General features: G+C 41.6%; 1 protein-coding gene across 1 annotated transcript in view; it reads right to left on the bottom strand.

The window, feature by feature from the left end:
* Positions 1-24708, bottom strand: part of UVRAG (UV radiation resistance associated) — a 309776-nt gene that overhangs the window by 75700 nt on the left and 209368 nt on the right. The window contains exon 13 of the mRNA XM_006141150.3: positions 12479-12557. Within this exon, the coding sequence (XP_006141212.1) occupies positions 12479-12557 (79 nt within the window). The remainder of the gene's footprint in view (positions 1-12478; positions 12558-24708) is intronic.

Raw genomic sequence — 24708 nt, 5'->3', positions numbered from 1 at the left:
ATCTAGCTTAGTAGAAGCCATCTGTAGTCTCATATTTTTCTCTACATTCATTTTATTATCATATATTGTTTTTTAAAAAATACAGTCTTACACAGATACATAATTGGAATCTTAACAACTTTCTCAGATAATTGTGGGTTATCTTCTTTGATACAACTCCCAAATTCATCAAGAATATTTTTAAAGAGTAGCAGTGTAGCACATAAAACCATATCAATATATGTATCACACTCTGGAATATTAATATCCATTAGTCTTTATTACAATTTGAAGGAATCTTTCCTCATGAGTGATTTCATAGTACCATATTTTAGTCACTTGGAAAATATTGGTTCATTGAGTTATATATATTTTGATACATTTAAATGTTGATACATTCCATTATAAAACATTTTAAAATCACCTATCTTAAAATCATTAATAACTACATCAAAAACTTCCTCAAAGAATAGGAAGCTTTCGATAATGATAGCTAGCAAGTGTTCTAAAATTCAAATTTTAATCCCAAATCTTGAGTATTATCATCAGTTGATTTCCTTTAAGTGACATGCTTGAATATGCCCCCTCCAAATTCATGTAAAAATTTGGTGAGCCATTGTAACAGTGTTGAGAAGGTGGAGACTTAATCCAATTATGATGTTGAATGCTTGGGCCTCTGGGAAGTGATTAGGCACCAAAGTGGCACCCTGTGATGCAGTCATGGTAGGTTCACAAGGAGAGGGCAGGACAGTCAGACTTGCTCTGCTCCGTGTGCTCCTACCCTCTCACTCTGTGATACCCTTGGGATCCCACCAACAAGAAGACCCTACCCTAGCCAGATGTGGCCCCTTGAAATTGGACCGCCAAAGTCATGAGCTAAATCAACCTATATTCTTTCTCTTATTAGCAACAGAGCAGACTAGAATGGGCTCACTTCACTAATTTCTGAGAAGTTTGCCAAATATCTAAGTCTGAATACCATATTGGTCTGTCACTCTCTCAAGTAAAGTGGCTAGTTCAGTTAGTAACTCAAACCACATAAGCTTCTTCTTGAAACAACCCTTACACTCCAGTATGCAGCAGAATTGCTTTATGCATACTCTTGTTCCATTGTACAGAATATTAAAATACATATTCTCTAGGGCTAAGACTTAATTTAATCAATAATCTTTGATGCTTGGAGTACACTCACTAGCAGTAATGTCTTTTTGTTTGTTTTACAAAAGCTGTGAAAATACAGTGTTGCAGAAGACAAATCCCACGAGCAGACTTTAAAGCCTCTGCCTTGATTTTTTCCAAGGAGGCAGTGGTTTTACCCATCACTGTTTTGGTACTATCATGCAAATGGCAACACAGTAAACAGGCAAAAATGCCTTACTGTTACTATGCGAATACTTCTGCCCTCCAGACTTACTGAGGGTCTAGGGCCACCCAAGGAACCAGGGAGCAATTTCAGTGCTGTTCTAGGAGAAAGAGCAATCTGTCATTTAGATCGTGTACAGCTGCCATGCTCACCTGGAACTAGTCAGAAAATCTGCAAAAGCTCAGTACTAATAACCTGCAAGAAAATTACTACTGGGGGAACCAGCAGTTGGTATAATGGCTATGTCACTGGACTCCCATGTAGTTGACCACAGTTTGAGTCCCAGACCTGGTGGCTTAAACTCATGTGGGGCGTGGGTGCCCAAGATCCCGAGAGAAGGGATTGCAGTGTGGCCATCCTCCCTTGGGGCTGATTTCTTGCTCTCTGTCTTTCTGGCACACGCGCATGCGCTATAGTACAAAACAAACCTCTCCAAAAAAAAAAGAAAATTAGTACCGATATTTCATTATACTTCTTTGCTTCCTTGATTAAACTATTAAACTAATTTAAGGCACATGCATATGGCCAAATCATCTTGAATTAAAAATGCAGTCACAGTATAGCATGAGCTGTGGAAAGAACTAAACATTTAAGTAGTACCCATCGAAGTCTTCATTTTTTATTTATTTATTTATTTATGAGATTTTTGCTATAGGGAGTATGGGCTTGCCACAGAGAGACAGAAAACGAGAAATCACCCCCCAGGAGGTGATTCTCCATTTTCCTCTTGGGATTCTTGGCATACACGCACACATGTCTGGTGTGACCTTTAAGCCTCTGGGTCCAGGACCTGAATTGTGGTTGGTCATGTGGTAATCCAGCAACTTAACTATTACAACATCAGCTGGTCCCTCAAATCTTTATTTTATAAGATAAATAATGAGCTAAACTTTCTCCCTGCTCTCTTTCTTATCCAGAGCCCATCATCCACTTTTCATTTTTTTAAAAATTTGCCAGAGGGAACATGCACTTGTCAGAGAGAGAGAGAGAGAGAGAGAGAAAAGGAGAAAATACCTCCAATGAGGTGTGGTCATGCCATAATCTTTTCTCCTTCATTTTCCTCTTGGAATTTGTGACACACACTAACATGTACCCAGCATGCTTTTAAAAGCCGTCAGTATGGGACTTGAACCATACTGTTAGCCAAAGCAATGTTAAGGAACTTTGCTTAAAACTTAAAGCCAGGAAACAGGTTAGGATTCTGTTCAAATAGTAGGTACATGAACCTATTGGCAGCTCAAAAAGACAGAAAACAAAGCCCAGAAGAAAATCAGCAGTGTTTTAGTCAGAAGTCATAAAATTTTATTTCACCAGTTCAGTCTCGTGTATTTAATCTATCTTCTGTTGTGATTTTCTTAGTTTTTGAACTCTTATTTCTGTATGTCTGTATTTAATTTTCCTGATACAGCACTCCCTTCGAACTTCTTAGAAATCTGGTCTGGTGTTGGTAAATTCTTTCAAGTTTTGTTTATCTGAGAATGTTCTTGTCTTTTCTTCTCATATGAAGGGTAATCTTGCCGGGTGGTATTCTTGGTTGAAATTGTTTTTTCCTTAACACTTTGAATATATTTTCCCATTCTTTCCTCGCTTGCTTTCTTTCCAATGAGAGGTCCTCTGTTAGCCCAATGGGATATCCTTTGTAGGTAATTAGATGTTTCTCTCTTGCCAATCTTAGTATCTTGTTTTTGTCTGTGATTTTGGTGAATCTGGCTATCGTGTCTCTTGGAGAAGATCTTCTTCAGTTGATTTCATTTGGGGTTCTTCTTATTTCTTGGGACTGGATCTTTGAGTGCCTCTCTAAGTTTGGAAAGTTTTCTTCCAGGATTTCACAGAATAGATTATCATTGCCCTTATGAGTCTCTTCACCTTTGGGGATACCAATTACCCAGATGTTTGGACGTTTGATGGTATCTAGTATTTCTTGTACATTATTCTAATTTTGGGGGGCAATTTTCTCAGTCTTCATGGTGGATTTTTCTAGGCCAGCAATTCTATCTTCTACACCTGAGATTCGATTTTCTGTATGATCTAGTGTGCTTTTGATACTTTCAAGGGACATTTTGACTTCCTGTATTATAGCCTTCATCTCTAACAAATCCATTTGATTCTTTTTTTTTTTTTTTTGAGAGGTTTTCGCTATAGGGCGCGTGTGCTCGCCAGACAGAGAGAGACAGAGAGACAGAAAGCGAGAAACCACCCCCCAGGGGGGATGGTCACGCTGCAACCCCTTCTCCTCCATTCTCCTCTTGGGATCTTGGGCACGCACACACACGCCCGGCATGAGTTTTAAGCCACCGGGTCCAGGACGCGAACCGCGGTTGACTACGTGCGAGTCCAGCGACATAGCCATTACGCTAACTGCTGGTTCCCGCAGTTGACTATTTTTTTATAGTATTTATTTCCTCTTTTAGATCTTGCAAGAATTTCCTCATGAGTTCCTGGAACTCATCAGCTCCTTTCTCCTGACTCTTCTGCAGTTTGTTGTCTCTCTTCTTTTCCATCTCTGTTAGCTTTGTCACTGTGAATATTCTTAATTCTTTATCTGACATTTCCATGAGTTTCACTGTACTGTCTCAGGATGAAGAGGAGTTATTCTTTTCCCTTGGAGGAGATGTATTTTCTTGCTTTCCCATATTTCTTGTGACCCTGTGGTGATTTCTAGTCATCTGATGGATAGTGCATTTCTTCCTAATTCTTGAAGTTCAATCTGAGCATTCAGAGGCATGCAGGAGGAGGTGATCTGCAATCTCTCTTCTGTTCCATTTTCACTCTTTGTACATCAGATTCAGTGGGAATATTCGGATCCTAATCATATTCAGATGTTTGGATCCTGTTCACTTGGACCTGTCTAGACATTTAGTGCATAGAGGCCACTAGAAAGGAATCTGGAGGGAGAAGTCTCAGCAGAAAATCTTCATTTTTAGTCAAGGAAAGCAATATTTCACAGCTCAAGTTCGGTATCCATCTCCTCCAGGAGTTGTTCTTGATATTCCTTTTCCCCTCATCTATCACACTCAATTCATTAGTTCATTTCCCATAATATAATGTGAATGTGTTTACATTTCTTCATCTCTACTCCTAACTGCTAACTTAGCTTCAATTCTAGTTCCCTGCAACCCATTAAAGCTGCTGGAGTGATCTTTGCAAAAAACAAGTCAAATCAAATCATGCCACTTTCCAGTTTGAATCATTTACTTAGACTTCGCTTTGCACTTAGAATGAAATTTAAATTCTTGACTATGATATCTATGACTATAAAAGATTGGTTCCCCAGCTTCCCCTGCCACTTAATCATTATGCTCTTTCCACGTTAGTTTTCTATCTGACAAGAATGTATCAGGTCTTTCCTACCTCAGGGTTCCTCGCCTTGCCATTCTCATGATGTTAGGAAACTTCCCATTCCTTAGTTCTCTGCTTAGTTGGTTCCTTGTCACCATTCATGTCTCAGCTCAACAGTCACTTCCTCAATAGGCTACATCTAAAACAGGTCCCGGGACCAGCAGGTGGCGTGGTGATTAAGGCGCTGGACACTCCCACATGGCTAACCAGGGTTCAAGTCCTGAATCTGGTGGCTTGCTTTCTCATTTCCTCTCTCTCACTCTCAACCTCTGTCTCTCTCTGGTCAAATTAAAAAATAAATGAATGAATAAATAAAAATAAAATAAGTATAAAAAAAATAAAACAGGTCCCTCCCCAGTTATTTTTATCATATCATCTAGTCAATTTTTATCACAGTACTCATTACAATCTAAAACTATTTTATTTGTTTATTGTATACTTCTTCTCATGAGATTATGACTTAAATGAGACAGGGATCTTTCTTTCCATTTTTCTTTTTAACAGTTTATTGAGATATAATTCATATGCCACACAATTCATCTCCTTAAAATATATAATTCAAATTTGTCACTTTAATTACTTAAAGCATACCATTCACTGGTAGTAATTATATTCACGATGTTTTGCAGCCATCACCACTACCTGTTTCCGAAACGTTTTCATAACCCCAAACAGAAACTCTGAAACCTCCCGTTTCCCCAGGCCCTTGTAACTTCTAGTCTACTTTCTGTCTCTATTCTAGATATTTCATATAAGCGGAATCACACAATGTATGTCTTTTTGTAGATAGCTTATTAATGAGGCAAGGATCTGGGATCTTATGTAACTTAGTTACTGCTCTATCCATTGCACTCTAACTCCATGTATATACCCCACAACAGGAGCTCACCAAATACCATTGAATAAACTAAGCGATGTAAACAAGTCACTTAAGTTTTATCTTATTTTAGTTTTTGTGCTAAGGCATTTGTGCTTGCCAGTGAGAGACAGAAAAAGAGAGAAGGAAAGTGAAAAACTATCCCTGGGGAAATGGCCATGCAGCAATCCCTTGACCCCTAGTCTTCTCTTAGGATTTTAGGCACGCGTGCACATGTACCTAGGGCTTTTTTCAAGCTGCTGGATCTGGGACTTGAAGTGTGAAGTTAGCCATGTGGGATCTAGAGTCTTAATCACCACACCTCCTGCTGGCCCATTTCTATTTATTTTAATTGCTAGGGGATGTATGTGCTTGCTAGCGAGACAGAGCAAGAATAAGCACCCCTCCCCTTCCAACAGGACATGGCTATACTTCAATCCCTTCTCACACATTCTCTGTCCTGTCAGGATTTTGGGAATGCACACACACCTGGCATGTGTTCTGAGCCACTGAAGTGGGGATCCAAACCACAGCTGGCCACATAGAATTTGTCTTTCTTAATCACTAGACTATGGGACTGGCCAGACATTTTTAAAGTTATTTTTATTGTATATATATTTAAGATATACAACATGATTTTTTTTTTTTTTGAGAGGTTTTGGCTATAGGGCATGTGTGCTCGCCAGAAAGACAGAGAGAGAGACAGAAAGTGAGAAATCACCACCTGGGGGGGATGGCCACACCACAATCCCTTCTCCTCCATTCTCCTCTTGGGATCTTGGACACGCATGCACACGCACTCAGTGTGAGTTTAAGCCACCAAGTCTAGGACTTGAACCGCGGTCGACTACATGGGAGTCCAGCGACACAGCCATTACTCCAACTGCTGGTCCCGATATAACATGATGTTTTGATACACACAGTGAAATGATTACAACAGTCAACAAATTAACATACTCATCACCTTCCTTAGTTACCTTTATGTATAAGAGCACCTAAAATCTACTCTCTTAGCAAATTTTCAGTACACAATGTTAACTATAACCCTTGTGCTATACATTACATCTCTAGACTTTATTTGCCTAACCTAACCACCAATTTATAACCTTTGACCTGTTTCTCTCTGTTTCCTCCCCATCCCTGCCATTAGTAACCACTGTTCTTCTGTTCCTATTAGGTCATCAAGAAAGTCATGACATGTTTTTCTATGCAAAAATGCATCATGACTTTCCTGACAAGCCAATACTTACTTGCCTTTCTTTTTTTTTTTTGGTGGTGGTGGGGTGGCTATAAGACATGTGCACTCGCCAGAAAGACAGAGCAAGACAGAGAGACAGAAAGCAAGAAATCACCACCACCACCACAACCCCCCCCCCCAGGGGGGACGGCCACACCGCAATCCCCTGTCCTCCATTCTCTTCTCCTCTCAGGATCTTGGGCATGCACACATATGAGCCCGGCGTGAGTTTAAGCCACCAGGTTCAGAACTTGAACACGGTCGACTACATGGGAGTCCAGCAACATAGCCATTACACCAACTGCTGGTCCCCTTACTTGGCTTTTTAAAATACATTCTGGGGCATCAGCAGATGACGTAATGGTTACATCACTAGACTCCCACATGGCTGACTGTGGTTCAGGTGCTGGACCTGGCAGCTTGAAACTCATGGTGTGTGTGTGTGCCCAAAGGAGAATGAAGGATAAGAGACTGTGGTGTGACTATCCCCAACGGGAGGTGATTTCTTGCTTTCTGTCTCTTTGTGTCTCCAGTAAGCATACACACCCTATAGCAAAAATCTCTCTTAAAAAATAAAAAATTCTGCATATAAGTTCAATCAGTTGGTCATTTTCTTTATGTGCTTGGCTTATTTCACCTACGATAATGTCCTCCAGGTTCATCAATGTTGCAAATGACAGGCTGAATAATATTCTGCGGTGTATATATAAACACCAACATTTCTTTATCCTTTCAAGTCACTTAACTTTTCTAGATCTCAGTTTCTTAACTTGTGTGACGGTGCTATATCATCATTCATTCCTTTATTAAACACTTCTTTGGTATTTAACAGTGTTTCAGGCACTGTGCTTCCTAATGAAAATATCATAATGTATAAAACAGTTATTTCTCTGCTCTCAAGGAGCTCTCATTACTTTTTCTATCTGGGAACGTCTTCTTTGATTCAGTACATGCTTGGAATGGAAATAAGGGAACCTGTGCAAAGCCTGTTCATGTCACGCGATACCATGTTGGAGTGACACATGTCAAAAGTTATACTGTTCTCACATCCATTTAACATTACCTGCACTTTTTTATTTGCAGGATGATGAGAATCATATGGATGTACATGCATGCACTTTACAAACTATGAATCTCTACACAAATGTAAGGCAAAAGTACTTCAATTTTTACTACTTTTTAAAAAGTGTTATTTTAAGGGAACCAGCAGTTAGCGTAATAGCTATGTCACTGGACTCCCACGTAGTCGACCACGGTTCGCGTCCCAGACCCGGTGGCTTAGAACTCATGCCGGGCGCGTGTGTGTGCATGCCCAAGATCCCGAGAGGAGAATGGAGGAGAAGGGATTGCGGCGTGACCATCCCCCCTGGGGGGTGATTTCTCGCTTTCTGTCTCTCTGTCTCTGTCTGGTGAGTGCACACGCCCTATAGTGAAAATCTTTCTCTCAAAAAAAAAAAAAGTCTTATCTTAAAAAGAATTACTTATTTTATTTATTATTATTGTTATTTTTTGAATTTACCAGAGAAAGACTGGGGTTAGGTGGGGGAGGTGAGAAGGCAAGCCACCCAGTCCGGGACTCAAACCACAGTCGGTCATCTGGGAATCCAGTGTCTTAACCACCATGCCACTTACTGGCTCCAACTACTTTTTAAGAATTTATTTATTTTTTCCATGAGAAGGAGGCAGAGAGAGACAGAGAGAAAGAGAGATGACAAAGAGAGAGAAAGAGGCACCCCAATGTGTCTTCGTGTACAATCCACCCTCAGTCTCAGCTGGCCTGAATCACAGACATGCACCAATGTGCTTAGAGAGATTCCGGAATGTGAACCAGGACCTTGCCCATGTGTCCCCACCTGGTCCTGTTTTACTACTTTTTATGCTCTGGGAAGTAAGAGCAAAAAACTGTGCTTTACACAAATGCAACTATAATGGCCTTACAGGCTTACTGCGAATTATGGCAGGGCCTGTTTTTCTAAATCAATGTTAATTACATTGTACCTGCACTCTGACAAGCCTTTCCTACAGCATTACACGCTGGCCAATAAAGAAGGCTATTTCCAACCAAGGCTGGCACTTGACAAATGTTAGTTAAGTAAGTGGCACTGAAAACAAGGCCCTTTGCTTCACTGCATTACACGCTGGCCAATAAAGAAGGCTATTTCCAACCAAGGCTGGCACTTGACAAATGTTAGTTAAGTGGCACTGAAAACAAGGCCCTGTGCTTCACTGGCTCACCGTGCCTGATTCGGCACACACACCCCTTCAGACACCAGTGACATGAGCGGGCGAGCAGGCTTACCAAGGCTCTCAGCCCTTCACACGACACTTGAGGGTTTCTACTTGAAGGCCTGTCTCCCTAAGCCTGTGCTTTCAAAACTTGGGCTGGACTGCTCCCAAATACTGAAGTAACAAATATTACTAAATTCTGTCATTTCCTCTCCCAAAAAAATGATTTTACTACTACTTCTGGTTGTGATGAAAGGTCCTATTGACTATTCAAATCCTCAGCCACGTTCTGGATGCAGTAGTGAATGACTTCACTCCTTCTTCTCTGGCACTTTCACACATGCCAATGCTTTCATCCACCTCCACTAACGTGGCTTGTGAAGAACTGAGGTGGGGCCATTTTAACAGCATGATTTGTTCACATCTCTAGAGATGGGGTACACACAAGACTGGCTGCAAAGACAAACTCCCTTTGACAATGTGCATTAGTGTAAATGAATAGAAAATAAGTTTTCACAAGCTGGAACTATCTCTTCTTATCCTACCTGTTTAGGAGACATATAATTAACGGTTATTGGGTTTGTTACAAATCAAAACGTGAAAAGGTGATGGGGTAAGGTCGAAGAGAAAACGAAACCTTCCCTAAGATATCAAACAGACAGTACTGAAGCAGGGGAAAAAAAGATGGACTAGCACGAGCTTGCTAAGAGTTTCCTTCTAAACACTCAAGAGGGAATTCTGAAATCTAAGAATATTTGTTTTTAAGAAGTTTATTGTCCCCCTCCAATAGTGATTTAAAAAAACAAACGGACTGGCAGGTGGCATGGTTAAGGTGCTGGACTCCCATGGGGCCGACTACAGTCACAGTCCTTGATCTAGTAGCTTGTTTTCTCACGTCCCCTCTTCTCTCTTTCTGATCAAATTAAAAACAATAATAATAATGATAAATAAAATAAAAGGCTTCTTAAGCAAACACCAAAGAACACTACTCTTTGTGCGGGTTTAAACCTATTTTTTTAAAAAAGAATTATTTATTTTGCTTTATTTATTTATTTATTTATTTATTTATTATTATTTTAAAATTTTTCTATAGGGCACGTGTGCTCACCAAAGACAGAGACAAAGAGAGAGGGCAAGTGAGAAAGCAAGGCGCCAGGTCCGGGACTCAAACTGTGCTTGACCATGTGGAAGTCCAGCACCTTAACCACCATGCCACCTGCTGGCCCCAAGTGGTTAACCTGTTGATCTTAAGCAGGTTACACATATACATATGTAATCTCAATGAAAAAAGTATAAATTGGGGGAAAATACAAAATCACTAGAAGCCATCTGTTTCTTAAACAGATAAACTAGTTCAGCATACTTGTGACCTTGGTGTAGTTAAGAAGCAAGTAGTCAGAGGCTACTGGAGAAATGCTACCAAGTAGGGACCGACAGGTGCTAGGGCTCCAGGTGTGCTGTGAAGGGCACCTTGGTCTTGCTCCAAAAGCTAGCTGGGCTATTCGTAGAACCACTGTGCAACATCCTTTGGAATTTCTATCGAGCCCTTGAGAGGAAAGAAGTGAGAGGAAAACAGTGTGTGTGAGTATGTATGCATGTAGGTGTAAGTCTGTGCACACATATACGTGTCTGTGTGTGTGTATTTGAAATAGGGATTTTTGAAGAAATCCAGGCATTTTGGAAGGAGCTGGTTTCACCCAGAAGCTTCCCATAGCCTTCCAACCTTAGGACTCATGCAGCTAGGGCAAGAAATAGAAACTGGAGCCAGGAGAGAAGAACCTCCAAACTAAGATCAGAACTAATTTCAGTTCTATCAAATGATGCTACTTTAACTTCCAGACTCTAGATTTTGGCATCCACATGCTCTTTCCACAGTGGTGGGCTTTGCTGGAGGTGTTCTCTAACTTACTGACCTTCTTAGCCTTCCTCAGTGTGGTCTTAGTCTTGGCACTTCCTGCCATTCTCTCTAAGCGCTGTGTTGGCCATGGCACGGCAGCTGAGATCAGCAGTGTGCGAGCTAGGCACAGCCTTGAGATTAGAGTCTGGTCTTTTTGCAATACTTATCTGCCAAAAATGGAGGCAGGGAAGGCACCACTGTGGAAGAATGGCACATGGAAAGGTGAGTCTTGGGCCAAGTGTTGAGCACAGCTGCTTGCTTGGCATGAGGGCCATGAGTGGAGCAGAAGTAGCAGTGACACCATGGGGCAAACAATCAGCTGAGGACTGCAAACTAGACAGCGGATCCAATCTCAGAAAACGGTACCAGTCTTAAGAAAAACCAAATGTAAAAATCCTAACATATCACCGAGCTTGGCTGGTAGGAAGAAAGGCCAAGATGACACGACATGGAAAGATAATTCTAGACCGATCAGACATGAATAAGGAAATTGTTAAGCAAGTCTTTAGATTCATATGAATACAGGAACCAGCAGATGGCATAATGGTTACATCGCTGAACTTCCACATAGCCGACCACAGTTCGAGTCCCGGACCTAGTGGCTTAAACCTCACACGGGGTGCATGTGTGTGTGTGCGCATGATCCTGAGAGGAGCCCAGAGAAGAAGGGATTGGTGATTTCTTGCTTTCTGTCTCTCTGTCTCTGTCTCTCCAGTGAGCGCACACACCCTATAGTAAAAATCTCTCTCTAAAAACAAAATAAAAAAAGACTCATATGAATAAAAAGCAACTCAGACTCATAAAAACAAAGTCTCACAAACCTTACTCTATAAAACTGGAAGGTCTGAGAACATGGTGATAATGTCTTTAAATAACAGCAAAATGATGGATACTTTCCCATGTGACATGCCAATGGGAGGGACACTGAAACTAGTTTTCCTTACAACTAGAAGTTTACACAAGGTCTACCTCTTGACACAGAGTCAAGATAGGGTACATGTTTCTCTCAGGAAACTACAAACCCAGGCACCCGACTGTCTAATTGTGGCACATGGAAGGGCATTATCTGAGTAGGATCCAGACTGTGGGGATGCTGAAAGAGGCACAAAGATCTAAGATGGGCTGGGAGGACAGGTGCCTGGTCTCTTCTTCCAGGCCCTGGATAACAGGTGAGGAGACCACTGAGGACCTTCCATAGATACCCAACTTCTGCTCCATAAGCAATACTGCAAAATAAGTCCCTCAAAGACGTCTGAGAAAAAAGCTATTACTGGGAAAGCCGCGGAGGTGCGATGACGAGGCTCACACTTTCAAGTACAGCACAGTCTCTCAGCAAGCACAAACAAGAACAGGGCTTCTGCGTTCAGCAGCATGATTTCCAGTTCAGACCTAATGTTTCTCCATAGTCCCACTGGCACAGAGGACGACTGTGGCCAAAAAAGAAGGTTACTGACGGTTACTAAAGTGACCGCTTAATGAAAAGGTCAACTGCAGTACTTAGTTCTAAAGAAAGAGTGCTAGCAAACCAAGAAAGAAGGGCATACATGGGAAGGAGAAGAGGAAGGAAGAAGGGTTACTCACCTGTGCTATGTTCTTGTTCAGAAGATAGACGCCATAATCAAACTGCAACTTCTCCCCGCCTTTTGGATACAGTGGAAACCTAAAAAAGATTTAAAAAGAATCAGAAGTTTTCCCAAACTGAGTGAATACGACCTCTATCTAGGTTGTCAAAGACGGAAGTTTCTCAGATCCAGCGTGAACGCTGACGAGCTGGACTAAACCACTCAGTGACAGTCACGGCACTCCATGCACATCTTCCTGCTCTCAACCGGTCAGAACAATGGCTGCCTCGTTTCAGAGGAGACACTGGCACATGGAAGGACACATGCCAAGAGACCAAGGTATAAGAAAGTGAGCCCCCAACTTCCAGGAGCTGGGACCACTGCTTCCTGGTTATAAACCATGAGCTTGCCACCTGAAGACAGTGACTGACTAGAAGGGGGGTGAGTTTCTGAGGAGGTCGAGTGCTCAGTAATCATGACAGGGCTGGACTGCACGGATACATCTGATGGAAATCATAGATTGGTTCATTTAAGATTTGTGCGTTTCATGGTCAGCAGGTGGTTAAGGTGCTGGACTCTCACATGGCCAAACATGGTTTGAATCCTGGACCTGGTGGCTTGAAAATCATGCTGGGTGCACTTGCATGCCTGTCCAAAATCCCAGGAGGAAAGTGGAGGATAAGGGATTGCGGTGTGGCCATCCCTCCATGGGGAATCTCATTTTGTCTCTCTCAGACTCTCTCTGGCAAGAACATGCACCCTATAACAACAAACCTAAAAAAAAGATTTGTACATTTCATCATTCGCAAACTTTACTTCAAAAGAAAAAAGGATAAATACTAAGCTTTAGTTAATCACATGCACCATGAAGTACCAGGGAAAGTAAACTGATATCTGCAACTTATTCAAAACTCAACAAGATAAATAAGTGGGCTGATAGATAACAAAGGATGAGATAAATGTAAAAAATACATAATAATTACAGCAGAAGGTTAATTGCAGGTTAATTGGGTGTTCACTATAAGCTTCTTTCAACTTTGAGGTATGCCTGGAAATTTGCATAAGATCTTGTGACAAAATGTAAATAAACAAATGAAAAGTTTTGCTAGGAGTAAATGATACAGAGAAAAATAAAACATGCTGGAGATCGGCAGTCACCAAACGTTTTGATTTTATACCTCTATGACTAAGACACTTGTGAACATATGTCCATGTCCCACTCTCTATGTAGGTGATAAATTCTATGTTTTAGCAAATGGCACACAGGGCTGGTCCTATAGTGCAGCCCTGACCATGGACAGCTGGATCCCACAAGGCCAACAGCAGTTAGAGTCCCAACCAACATGGCTTAAAAATCGTGCTGGGCATATGTGTGTGCATGTCCCAAATCCTGACCAGAGAGAGAAATAGAGGAAAGAGGAATGTGGTGTGACCATGGCCCACTGGGGAGAGCTTTCTCTTTCTCTCTCTCTCTCTCTCTCCCTCTCTCTCCCTCTTTGTCTTCTCTTTGGCAAGTGTATACACTCTCAGGCAATAAAAAGAATGACTGACGTATAAATAATTACTGCACAAATATATTATAAAACATACACAAGGTAAAAAATTAAGATGATGACATAATAGAAATGGAAATGCATTTTTAAAAAGACTAAAGAGAGATACTGTTTCAAGGAAATGTGAGGACTTGTTTAGATACTGATTTGAAGACATTGACTGTGAAAGTTAGGAGGACCGGGCCTGTCGTGAAGGGGTGGAAATGCAGTGCATCAGTGGCTGGATGCCAAATGGCTGACTAGGGGTTGAGTTCTGGCCCTGGGGGCTTGCGGAACACTCCAGGCACTTGTGCATGCGTGTCCAGAACCCTGGGGTGGCGGGGGGAGGCCAAGGAAAAGGCATGACAGCATGATCATGCTCACTTGGGGCGGGGTCCCTCTCTCTCTTTCTGGAGATTAAAGAAGTTATGAAACAACCAGGGAAATTTGAACACTGACATTTAAAGACTTGTGACTATTTTCCTAGGGGTGATAATGATATAGTCATTATGATAAGAAACTTATCTTTTAGAGATATATACGTAAGTGTTTGTGAATCAAATGCTATGATTTCCAGGATTTACTTACAAATCATGTGCTGGGATGAAGAGAGTAGAATGGATATAGATAAAATAACATTAATTATTGTTATTATTAAAGCTAGGTATAGAGGGTTTATGATGCCATTTTCTTTGCCTTTGCATAGGCTAAAACTTTCCATTGTATAAATTTAATAAAAAAGGAAATGAGACAATGACAGCCCTGCAGCCTCTAATACATCACCTGGTTCTCATTTGTTCTGGATTGGTTTCTTCAATGACAAAGTTAATTCCAAAAGGGCACAGATTTTTTTTTTTCCTTTTTTCTTTTTTGGTTTTTGCTATAGGATGCATGTACTCCCTGGGGCGGGGGCGGGGGGGGGGGGGGGGACGTGAGAAATCGCCACCAAGGAGGATGGCTACACCATAATCCCTTCTCCGCCAGTTTCCTCTTGGGATTTTGGTCATGAGTGCCACGTGTGTGATTTTTCAAGCCTCCAGGTCTGAGACTTGAACCACGGGATCCAGTGCCTTAACCTCCAAGCCACCTGCTGGCTCAAGAGGACACAGATTTTTATTTGTGTTATTTGCTAGTGTATCCCCAGTATTTAGAACACCGTTTGCTATAATACAGAAATTTAACAAATATTGATTAATAAGCAAAAGCATTAATAGCCAGTTACACCACAGATAACTCCTATACCACGCCATGGTCTTTCTCCCGAACTCCATAATTATATTTCTAATCACATGCTGGGCGTCTTCTAGGTGTTGCATAGGCATTTGGAATTTTACATGTTCAAAATAAAAAGTATTATCTTGTCCTTTGAACTTTCTTTTACAACCTGCCATGCAAGCATTAACCAAAGGGCACTGGAGTGGGTGGCTATATTATTTTCAAATCCACGTTCCTAACTCCATTCACCCATATGCTCAAGCTAGATATCAATCGTTCCCTTTGTCAGGAATGACCTTTACTGCACTCCTACTTCACTAATTCTTACTCGTCTGTAAGATTCACCCGGCTATACCCTACTCTAGGAAGCCTTCCCTGACCTTCCTCCCTATTTCTTCTCAGGCCTGAGCTTGGGGCTTTTCTCCTTGTAGCACTCAGTGGATACTCTGTAATTCACACATCTTATAATGAGATAATACTCCGCTACATGTCTACCTAAAACCTTACATGTGTGGTTTTCAGATAAGGAACAGTATTCCAGATTCTCTTAGGATCCAGCAAATACCTTCTGCTCTGACTTTGGCTAGTCTTAATAGACTTTGTGTAGCAAGTCTTTCTAATTAGTCACACATCTAATTAGTCAGCAAATCCCATTCACAAGTTAACACAATGCTTAAGTGCTGTGCATTGGGAGTTGGATCCTACGTAGCTGACAGTTCAAATTCCATTCTTAGTAAATTGAGAAATGTCGAGTGCAGGTTCATGCCCAAAATCCTGATGGGAAATAGAAACAGAGGGAAAGGATTGTGTGTGACCATGTCGCACTGGGGAAGCCCCTCTCTCTCTCACGCATGCACGTGTGCACATATATACCTCCTGTGCCAAAGAAAAAGAAAAAAATGGCTATTAAGTGCTAGGTAGAAAGCCAAGTGGGAGGGGCCAGAGACTAATCATAGCCATCTTTTTCTTTTCCTTTTTTTGCTATAGGGCATGTGCACTTACTGGAGAGAAAGAGAGAGAGAGGGAGAGAGAGAGAGAAATAACTCCCCTCCCCAACCCCCAGGAGGGATGGCAACGCTGCAATCCCTTCTCCTCTATTCTCCTCTCAGGATTTTGATTGTATACTCATATACACATATACGTGCATGTGCCTGGCCTGTGTTTTGAAGCTGCCAGGTCAGGAACTTGAACTGCATAACTGGCCATGTGGAATCCAGCTGCCTTAACCACCATGACACTCACTGGCATCTTTCAAGAGGTGAAAAATTTGAAACTATTGGGCCGTCAAATAAGTCACGATACACTTTTGCATTGAAACACATAGAAAAAATACATCATGACTTCTCCAATAACTCAATAGTTTTAAAGAAAATAAAGGTAAAAAATTTGAGAGAAGATAAAAGAACATCTGAGATTAGAGTAAAAGAAAACCGATTCAATCAACAAGTAATTCACCTACTTTGTACCAGAGAGTCTGATGAACACAATAGTAAGGTAAATATCAGTTTTCTTCCAATCTTTCCTTCACCAAATAATTACTGAGTACCCACCACACACTACCAGGCTCAGTTCTAGGTGGTGAGCTAACAGTGAACAGGACAGATAATGAAGTCCCTGTCCTCACAAAGCTTTCGTTTCAAGGAGGGAGCCGTGACAGACAAGAGAAGGTCCACTGAGAAGGTCAAATGTGAAAGAAACCTGAAGGGGTAAGAGAGAAGGTCTTAAAGCCAACGAGAGTGTTCCAGGCAGGGGAAACAGAAGTGCAAGACCCTGAGCCACGAACGCCTGTGGGCTCCTGCGTGAGACCTGAAAGGTCAGAGTGGCTGCAGCAGAGAGAGGGGGGAAAGGAGAGAGAGGAGCAGCAGCGCAGTGGGCCCTGGCCGCACAGGACCTGCCTTCATATTCTGAACAAGGGATGTAGTGCAGGGTCCTGAAAGGACAGGCGAGAATGGCTGCTGGGGGGTGGGGTACAAACTGTAGGGGAGCAGGTGAGGAAATATGGAAAGCCTGCATAAAAATTCTGGTAAGAGGGGACCAGCAGTTGGCATAATGGCTATGTTGCTGGACTCCTATGTAATCAGTTTGAATCCTGGACCCAGTGGCTTAAACTCATGTGTGTGAGTCCCGGAGATCCCGAGAGGAGAAAGGAGAAGGCATTGCGGTGTGGCCATCCCCCAGGGGGGTGTTTTCTCACTTTCTGTCTCTGTCTCTCTGTCTTTCTGGAGAGCGCATGCACCCTACAGCAAAAACCTCCCCCACCAAAAAAAAAATTCTGGTAAGAGAAAACAATGACCTGGGCCAGCTGGTGGCAGGGTGGTTAGAGTCGGAGGATTCCACATGGCTGACTGAACAGTTTGAATCCCGGATTTGGCAGCTTGAGAAACATGCTGGGCATGTGTGCACGTACAAGGCAGCTTGAGAAACATGCTGGGCACGTGTGCACGTACATGCCTAAAATCCTAAGAGGAGAAGGGCTGTGCCCCGTGGGAGGTGATTTCTTGCTTTCTCTCTCTCTGTCCCTTTCTGGTTATGTATACGTGTCATGTGGCAAAATTTAAAAAAAAAAAAAAAAAAAAAAAAAAGGAGGAAAACCAAGAAGTGTCTCATCAGAAGAGCTCAAGATCCCGTGAAGAGAATGGAGGAGAAGGGATTGCAGCGTAGGCAACCTCCCCCCGCAGCGGGGGTGGTGATTTCTCGCTTTCTACCTACCTCTCTGTCTCTCTGGCAAGCACATGCACCCTATAGCAAAAGCCTCTCCAAAAAAAAAAAAATAAGAAGAAGAAGAAGAAGAGCACAGAGAAAGTGTTAATTTAAGAAGGAAGCTATTGCCAATAGTCAAATGTTGTTGGAAGACCACACAAAACAGACTAAAACAAGTCCACTGGATTACACTACATAAATTCATGGGTAGGCAGCTTTGGTGATATGGTAAACCAGGCTTCAATGACGTGGTGGGGGAGTTGAAGCGACTGTGGGTGAGAAAACAGAGATAATGAGTAGCTTGGCATAGAGAGAAGAGCCAACATAGAGGGGACAAGGTGACGTGCAGCAGAATGAATGTCAGGGGTGAGTGGGGACTCGCTACATACCCTATAGGAGGGCACAGAAGGGCCGGCCTTCGATGGCAGTGGGACAACTCTCTCACTATGATGGGGGGATGAAAGAAAATGATCCCATGGATACAGTTTATTCATTCAACTATTAACCAATGAGCACTCTGTGGCAAGCAGAGCGAGTGCTAGGTGGCAGGACAGAGACAGGAGTGGGCACACACACAGGTGGCATTTAGAGTCCTGAAGAGCAAACACATTGATAACCACCCTAAAAACCGTCCAGTTTATAAATGAAGCACTCCGAGGTGAGGACCACCGTCCCACAGATGAGGACTCAAAGGCTGGGGGAGTCAGGGAAGACTTTGGAGAGAGAGTGACACTTAGATGAGATCTCGAGGGGTAGGAGCTGCAGGGAGGAAGGTTCTGAGAAGAGGAAACAGCGTCCGTAAAGGTTTCATGGCAGGAGGAAGCAGGCTGCTTCACGGAATCGGAAGGCCAGCAGGGTTGGACCCTGGGGAGGAGGAGCAAGGTGTGACGATGCCATTGACAGGAAGGCATGAGGAGGGTGATGCAGAGCCCTCCACGAGTCAGATCATGGTCAGATCTTTATCCCGAGAGAAACAGCGAACTGTGGGGAAAAGTCTGCATAGAAGAATTACGAGAGGAAGGATTTTCCCCTTTCCTCTGCGAGAGGAAAAGAAAGAAAAAATATATATAACAGGAGAGCATATGTGGTAATCAAGAGATTGAATTTGGCAAGGAATGAGATGACACCCCCAAATTTTAATTTTCGCTCTGTTATTTTTTGTCCTAGGATGCATACTCTTGGTGGAAATAGGCAGAGACAGACACAGAGAGAGGTAAAGCGAGAAAGCACCCTCCGGGTGGAATGGCCACATTGCAGTCCCTTCTCCTTCATCCTCCTCTAGAGATTTTGCACACACATCCACATGCACTGGGAATGTTTTTCAAGGCACTGGGTCTAGGACTCAAACTGTGCTGCCGGTCATTTAGGATCTAGCCGCGTTAATCTCCTTGCCATTTGCTGGCCCTGCCACCCCAAAATTAAAAAAAAAAAAGAAATCATGTAATGAAAAGATTTACATCAGCTTATTCTCTGTGCCAATATTAAATATAATATTTTAAACAGAGCTGTACTAAAAAGAGGATGGAATTCTAGGGGGAAAGAATTCCAGATAATTTCAGTAAGGTTAAAAATAATCCTTTTCTTTTCACTTGGTAAGTTGCAAGGTTGTGGAAATTATGTTAAAGAACTCAATATTGATTTCCTTATAGAAATCTTCCAGTTTCCACACCCTTTTTGTAACTGTTGAAAAATAGCTTATAGGCAAATTTCAGTGAACAGAGCAAAATTAAAGGATGGAAACGATGTCTATTTTAATAGTTGATTTTGTAAAATAAAATTTCTGCCAAGGAAATCAAAATCACATTCCACAGCATTAACAGCCACACTGCATTTGCCTGGGTTGAGCAGCACCTGTTTCCCACAAAATCTGCAAATGTTCAAAAAAAAAAACAACTCTACAATTAAAAATGCAAGGTGTACAAATACTTGGTAATGCCAGAAGATATTTCCACCTGGAACATAAATTTGGAAGAAAAACTATTCACCACTTTAAATTTCTAAACAGCCCTATGGATACAAAAATAGATTTGTTTAAATATATCAACATACTTAATGGCATATTCTCTATAAGCCACTTCCTTATATAGTACTGAGAACATAATAGGTGCTCAATTCTTTATATTAAAATTATTTATCTAACTATTTATACCTAATCAGGGTGGGACAGAGAAGGAGAAAAGCAGACGGAGAATTTAGGTATAACAAGATAAGGTGGCTGGGTCCAGCTGGTGGTGTGGTGGTTAAGGCTGCTGGTTCCAACATGGCCAACTGCAGAGTTTGAGTCCTGGAACCAGCAGCTTGAAAAACACACCATGTGTGTGCATGTGTGCTCAAAATGCCAAGAGAAAAATAGAGGAGAAGGGATTGTGGCATGGCCATTCCTTCTGGGTGGGTGGGAGGAGTGCTTTCTCTCTTTCTGTCTGTCTCTCTAGGAAGTTCATGTAACCTATAACAAAATGAAAAACTAAATCAATAAAAGAACGAAGTTAAGGTAGGGCCAGAAGCTGGAGTGGAAGTTAAGGTGGCTGGATCCCACATGGCCAACTGTGCAGTTCCAGTTCCTGGCCTGACAGCTTGAAAAAGCAAGCCAGGTGCGTGTGTGTGTGTGTGCATACCCAAAATCCCGAGAGGTGAATGAAAATTGCAGTGCGATCATTTCCCTGGGGGAGGGTGTGTGCTTTCTCACCACTCCCCACCAACCCAAATCCTGTCCTCTGGAGAGCACATGTGCCCTATAGCAAAAGTTTTCTAAAAAGGTTAAGGCTCAGGAGGCTGAGGCTCAGAACCTTGCTTTGTTACTTACTTTGAGTGTAAACCTGGGCACATCGCTCTGAACTTCTGTTTCCACAACTCTAAAATGGGCTTAATGCTATCAGTCTTTCAGGATTGTTGTGAGAATCAAATTAAGGAAATCTACAAACTAGCAAGGTTACTGGGATACAGTAAATATTCAATTATTCTTGTTATCTTACAGAAGGTTATGCTTTATTTCCCTCCTCTTTCCCCCTCATTCCTACTCTAAGTGCCTCAGGAGAGATACATACTTGACTCAGTTTCTGGTCTCCTGAAATCATGAGGCATTTTTATGCATCTGGTATTTCCTACCCTCTGTTTTAGTTTATATAAATATTGTAGCTTCTCAGCTACAACATAACCTCCTTGAAGACATGAATGTTAAGTTCAGATTCTTTAAAAATATTTTTATTATTATTATTTTAAGGAATAATTTTTATTTAACTTTATTTTTCCATTAATCTATCTATCTATCTATCTATCTATCTATCTATCTATCTATCTATCTATTTATTTTAATTTGACCAGAGAGGGATAGAATGAGACAGAAAGCAAGCTGCCAGATCTGGGACATGAACCTCAGTTGGCCATGTGGGAGTCCATACCACCTGCTTATTTATTATTATTTTTATTTGCTACAGGGCACGTGTGCTCACCAAGAAAGACAGAGAGGGAGAGAGAGATGGAAAGTGAGAAATCAAATTGTCAGGTCTAGGATTCAAACTACAGTTGGCCATGTGGGAGTTCAGTGCCTTAACTACCATGCTACCTGCTCGCCTCTAAGTTCAGATTCTTATAAACTGTAGGCATTCAACAAATATCTGCAAATGAATAACTAAATGCCTGAATTGATTAAATAATAAAATATTGAACAAGAAATGCCTGAGTGACATACAAACCTGTTAGTTAATAAACAAAAGACAAGAATCAATTAGTAAGATTGTAAGATTCAGAAATATTTTTATCGTTCATTTTTTATTAGTTTTATATAACCAGATGATGAACTCTTATTTTTAGAAAGTGTTTTGAGTTCTTCTCAAAAGAAAATGTCTTTTGGCCCAGCTGTGGTCGCCCACGAGCTGGATGCTGCGTCTCTGCAGGCTGAGGCTAATGGGAGGTCCAGGTTCAATTCCCAGACTATCTAAAAAGCCAGGTACAGTGAAGTAAGCCCATAGTCCCAGTTATTACACTCAGGAGGCTGAGGCAGGAGCATCATGGGTCAGCGGTGACAACACCGTGGGCGAGACCCTGTTTGAAGGAGCTGGGTGGGGTGTCACGCACCTGTATCCCAGCTACTTGAGAGGTTGAGGCAGGAGGTTTACAACACAATGAGACCTTGTCCCAAATAACACCTACTCTCCCTCCCCTGCCCGAGTCTGGAGAACTTAGGGCTCCCTCACATAAACCTGTACAATCCCTAGCATGGTACCTTTCACTCTGTATTGTACTTGCTTGTTTATTCCTTTGAATCTTCCATGGATCATAAATACGAGCCTAAGTCTGGTTAATAGCATCTCACTTCCTCCAGCACCATTCCTGGAACGTATTTACTGGGGGAATGGAGGGAGGAGAGAACGTGTGATGAAGTGGTGGGGAGAGAAGTCCAGCCCAGGCCTGCGCAGCTCTTAAGCCTCTGTTTTGCATTCTATCCCATGCTCCCCCTCTAGAAATAACTCTGAGTTGTACATTTGTATAATCTTGTGAATTTCATTGCACTCAGGCTTTCTATAAAAACTATAGGGGTTCTTCTCTCACAAATAAAAGAGTCACATGCTAACTTGTTACTAAATTCATCAAATGATTTGATAAGCTGGCACTCTGAAAAATCACCAGATCTAGTTTTTACGGCAACAATTTAAGTTTAAAGCTAAGTCAAAAAGGCAGAGATTGTCAACACCAATAACTGTAGAGCTCGTTAAAGTCCAAAATATAATTTTGAAGGTCCTAGTAACAACACTGCATGCATTATTTCTTATGGGACTTACATAAATAAGAGAACATAAAAGATTTAGAAATAAATCTGTAAGTTTTTGAAAAAAATCCACTAAATCAATTTTTCAATACCTACCTAAGTCTGCTAACTACCTCAGTTTTAAAGGGTAATTTTAGAGCATCTATCAGAAAGCCTAAAAACTTTGACCTGCTTTCTGGATGTCAAAGCTCAAAATGATAGACATAAGTTAGTCAAGCCAGTTTTCTACAGTGAATACGCTGTCTAGAAATTCCATAGCTGCAAAATGTTTTGGATAAAGATACAATTCAATTATGAAATGGCAAAAGGAATCATCTCAACTCATCATCGTCAACCAATTTCAGAGTGTGAAGTCATTCTGGTAGGCATGGACTCCACTGAGAGAGGAAATGCCAAGGATCACTGCCCTGACAGCAACCCACGCAGACATCGAGGTTGTCATCATCAATCTACTTTAATTATCATGAAGTTTTTCCTATTTCTGACCAGTCATTTGGAGCTGACCTCTGACAAGTACTTACAAGTCATCGAAATCTCATTTTATTTTATAGCCTCATATTTGTTATTGGGCTAATCTTTACCTGTTCTACATCACACAACAGCTTAAATATTTGAATGGCCCAGCAATAAATTTCCGTGGTCCCCCGGGGTCAGTCAGATGTTAGCTGTTAAGTAAAGCTAAAAGGATCTATGCTTCATAAATTCCCTTCAGGGTCCACATTTACTCTTACAGGCAAGACTCTCAAGCCCAAACATCTTTATAGCTATGCGCAGTGATTTATTAACTCCTCCTTGTTTTTATCCAGAAAGATCAATCACATATGTATCAATAAGCCGGTGTGCTGGTGACTGCTTTTTATTGTACATATAACCACCTGCCTTTAATACAAACTTCAGCCTAAAGCTTTTGTAAGCGCTTGCTGGATTTTAACAACCTTCACCTGTTTCTAATTTGGTATAAAACATATGGTTTAGCTCTGCTATTTAGTTCTAAGCCAGCCTTTCCTCTTTTGGATCCAACAATATAAAGAAAACAAACTCAAGGCACAAAAAAATCTAAATTTGGAGGATGTTTTACACACACACACACACACACACACACACACACACACACACCACTTCTTTACCCAATTACTTCTGAAAAACGTTTCACAAATAACAGAAGAATGACTATTTTATGGTTATGACATTATTCTATTTCTTTGAAAAAAAAATTAGATGCATCCTACATCACTCTCAGGAGTTCTAAAAATTATGTTCAGACTTCAAAATGACAGTTTAATCCCAGCATCTCCAAAAAGATAACATATATCAAGTTGCCTGTGAAGTCAGGGAAGACGGTTCTTATCCTCGCACTCAGGAATCTGCATTTGGCCAGCTGAAACCAACATTTTCTTTTCCCTTTCCTTATCCTTCTCTAAGTTAGACCAAAAGTTTAAGGGGCAGGGTGCCAGCAGAGCGAGAACAACCACCTAGCTCTGCATGGTAAAGTCAATACTAAAATGAAGAGTGTCTGGGTACTTGTGCAGGGAGGAGTAAATCCTTAGGAAAAAGTGACTAATAGAAATGTCTAGGAACGGGAGAAGTCAACAGCCTCCCACAGTTCCACAGACTTCTTTCCTACACACATGTCCTTTCCCAGTCACGGTGGGACCTGACAGCACTGGCCACAGCAGCCAGAGACTCTCCTGTTCAAACTCCTCTGATCCCTAAGGCCCGATGCAAGCGGTCTACTCCCTCCGAAGCCTTCCTCTAGTCCCAAGTCGGAATGGAAGCGCCTCCATAGGACCGACCGGCACTTACCCGTCATCTGGAAGTTTCTGATCACATCAGGCTTTGTTTTAACAGTCACACACTTACACGTCTGTCTCTTCTACCATGATCCAACAGCAGGCCTTGAGTAAATATTCACTGAATTATTTAAACTGGATTATTAAGAAAAGACTTTGTGTAAATGAAGCCACAAAAAGCAAACTTAAAAATTAAATTTTAACCAAAATAATACCTGTATATGGTTTAGAAGGTCAAATTGTTCCA

Source organism: Tupaia chinensis, unplaced genomic scaffold (genome assembly GCF_000334495.1).
Source record: "Tupaia chinensis unplaced genomic scaffold, TupChi_1.0 Scaffold000047_1, whole genome shotgun sequence".
Taxonomy (NCBI): domain Eukaryota; kingdom Metazoa; phylum Chordata; class Mammalia; order Scandentia; family Tupaiidae; genus Tupaia; species Tupaia belangeri.
The sequence above is the reverse complement of the archived record's forward strand: the minus strand, read 5'-3'. Positions and strand labels throughout refer to the sequence as shown.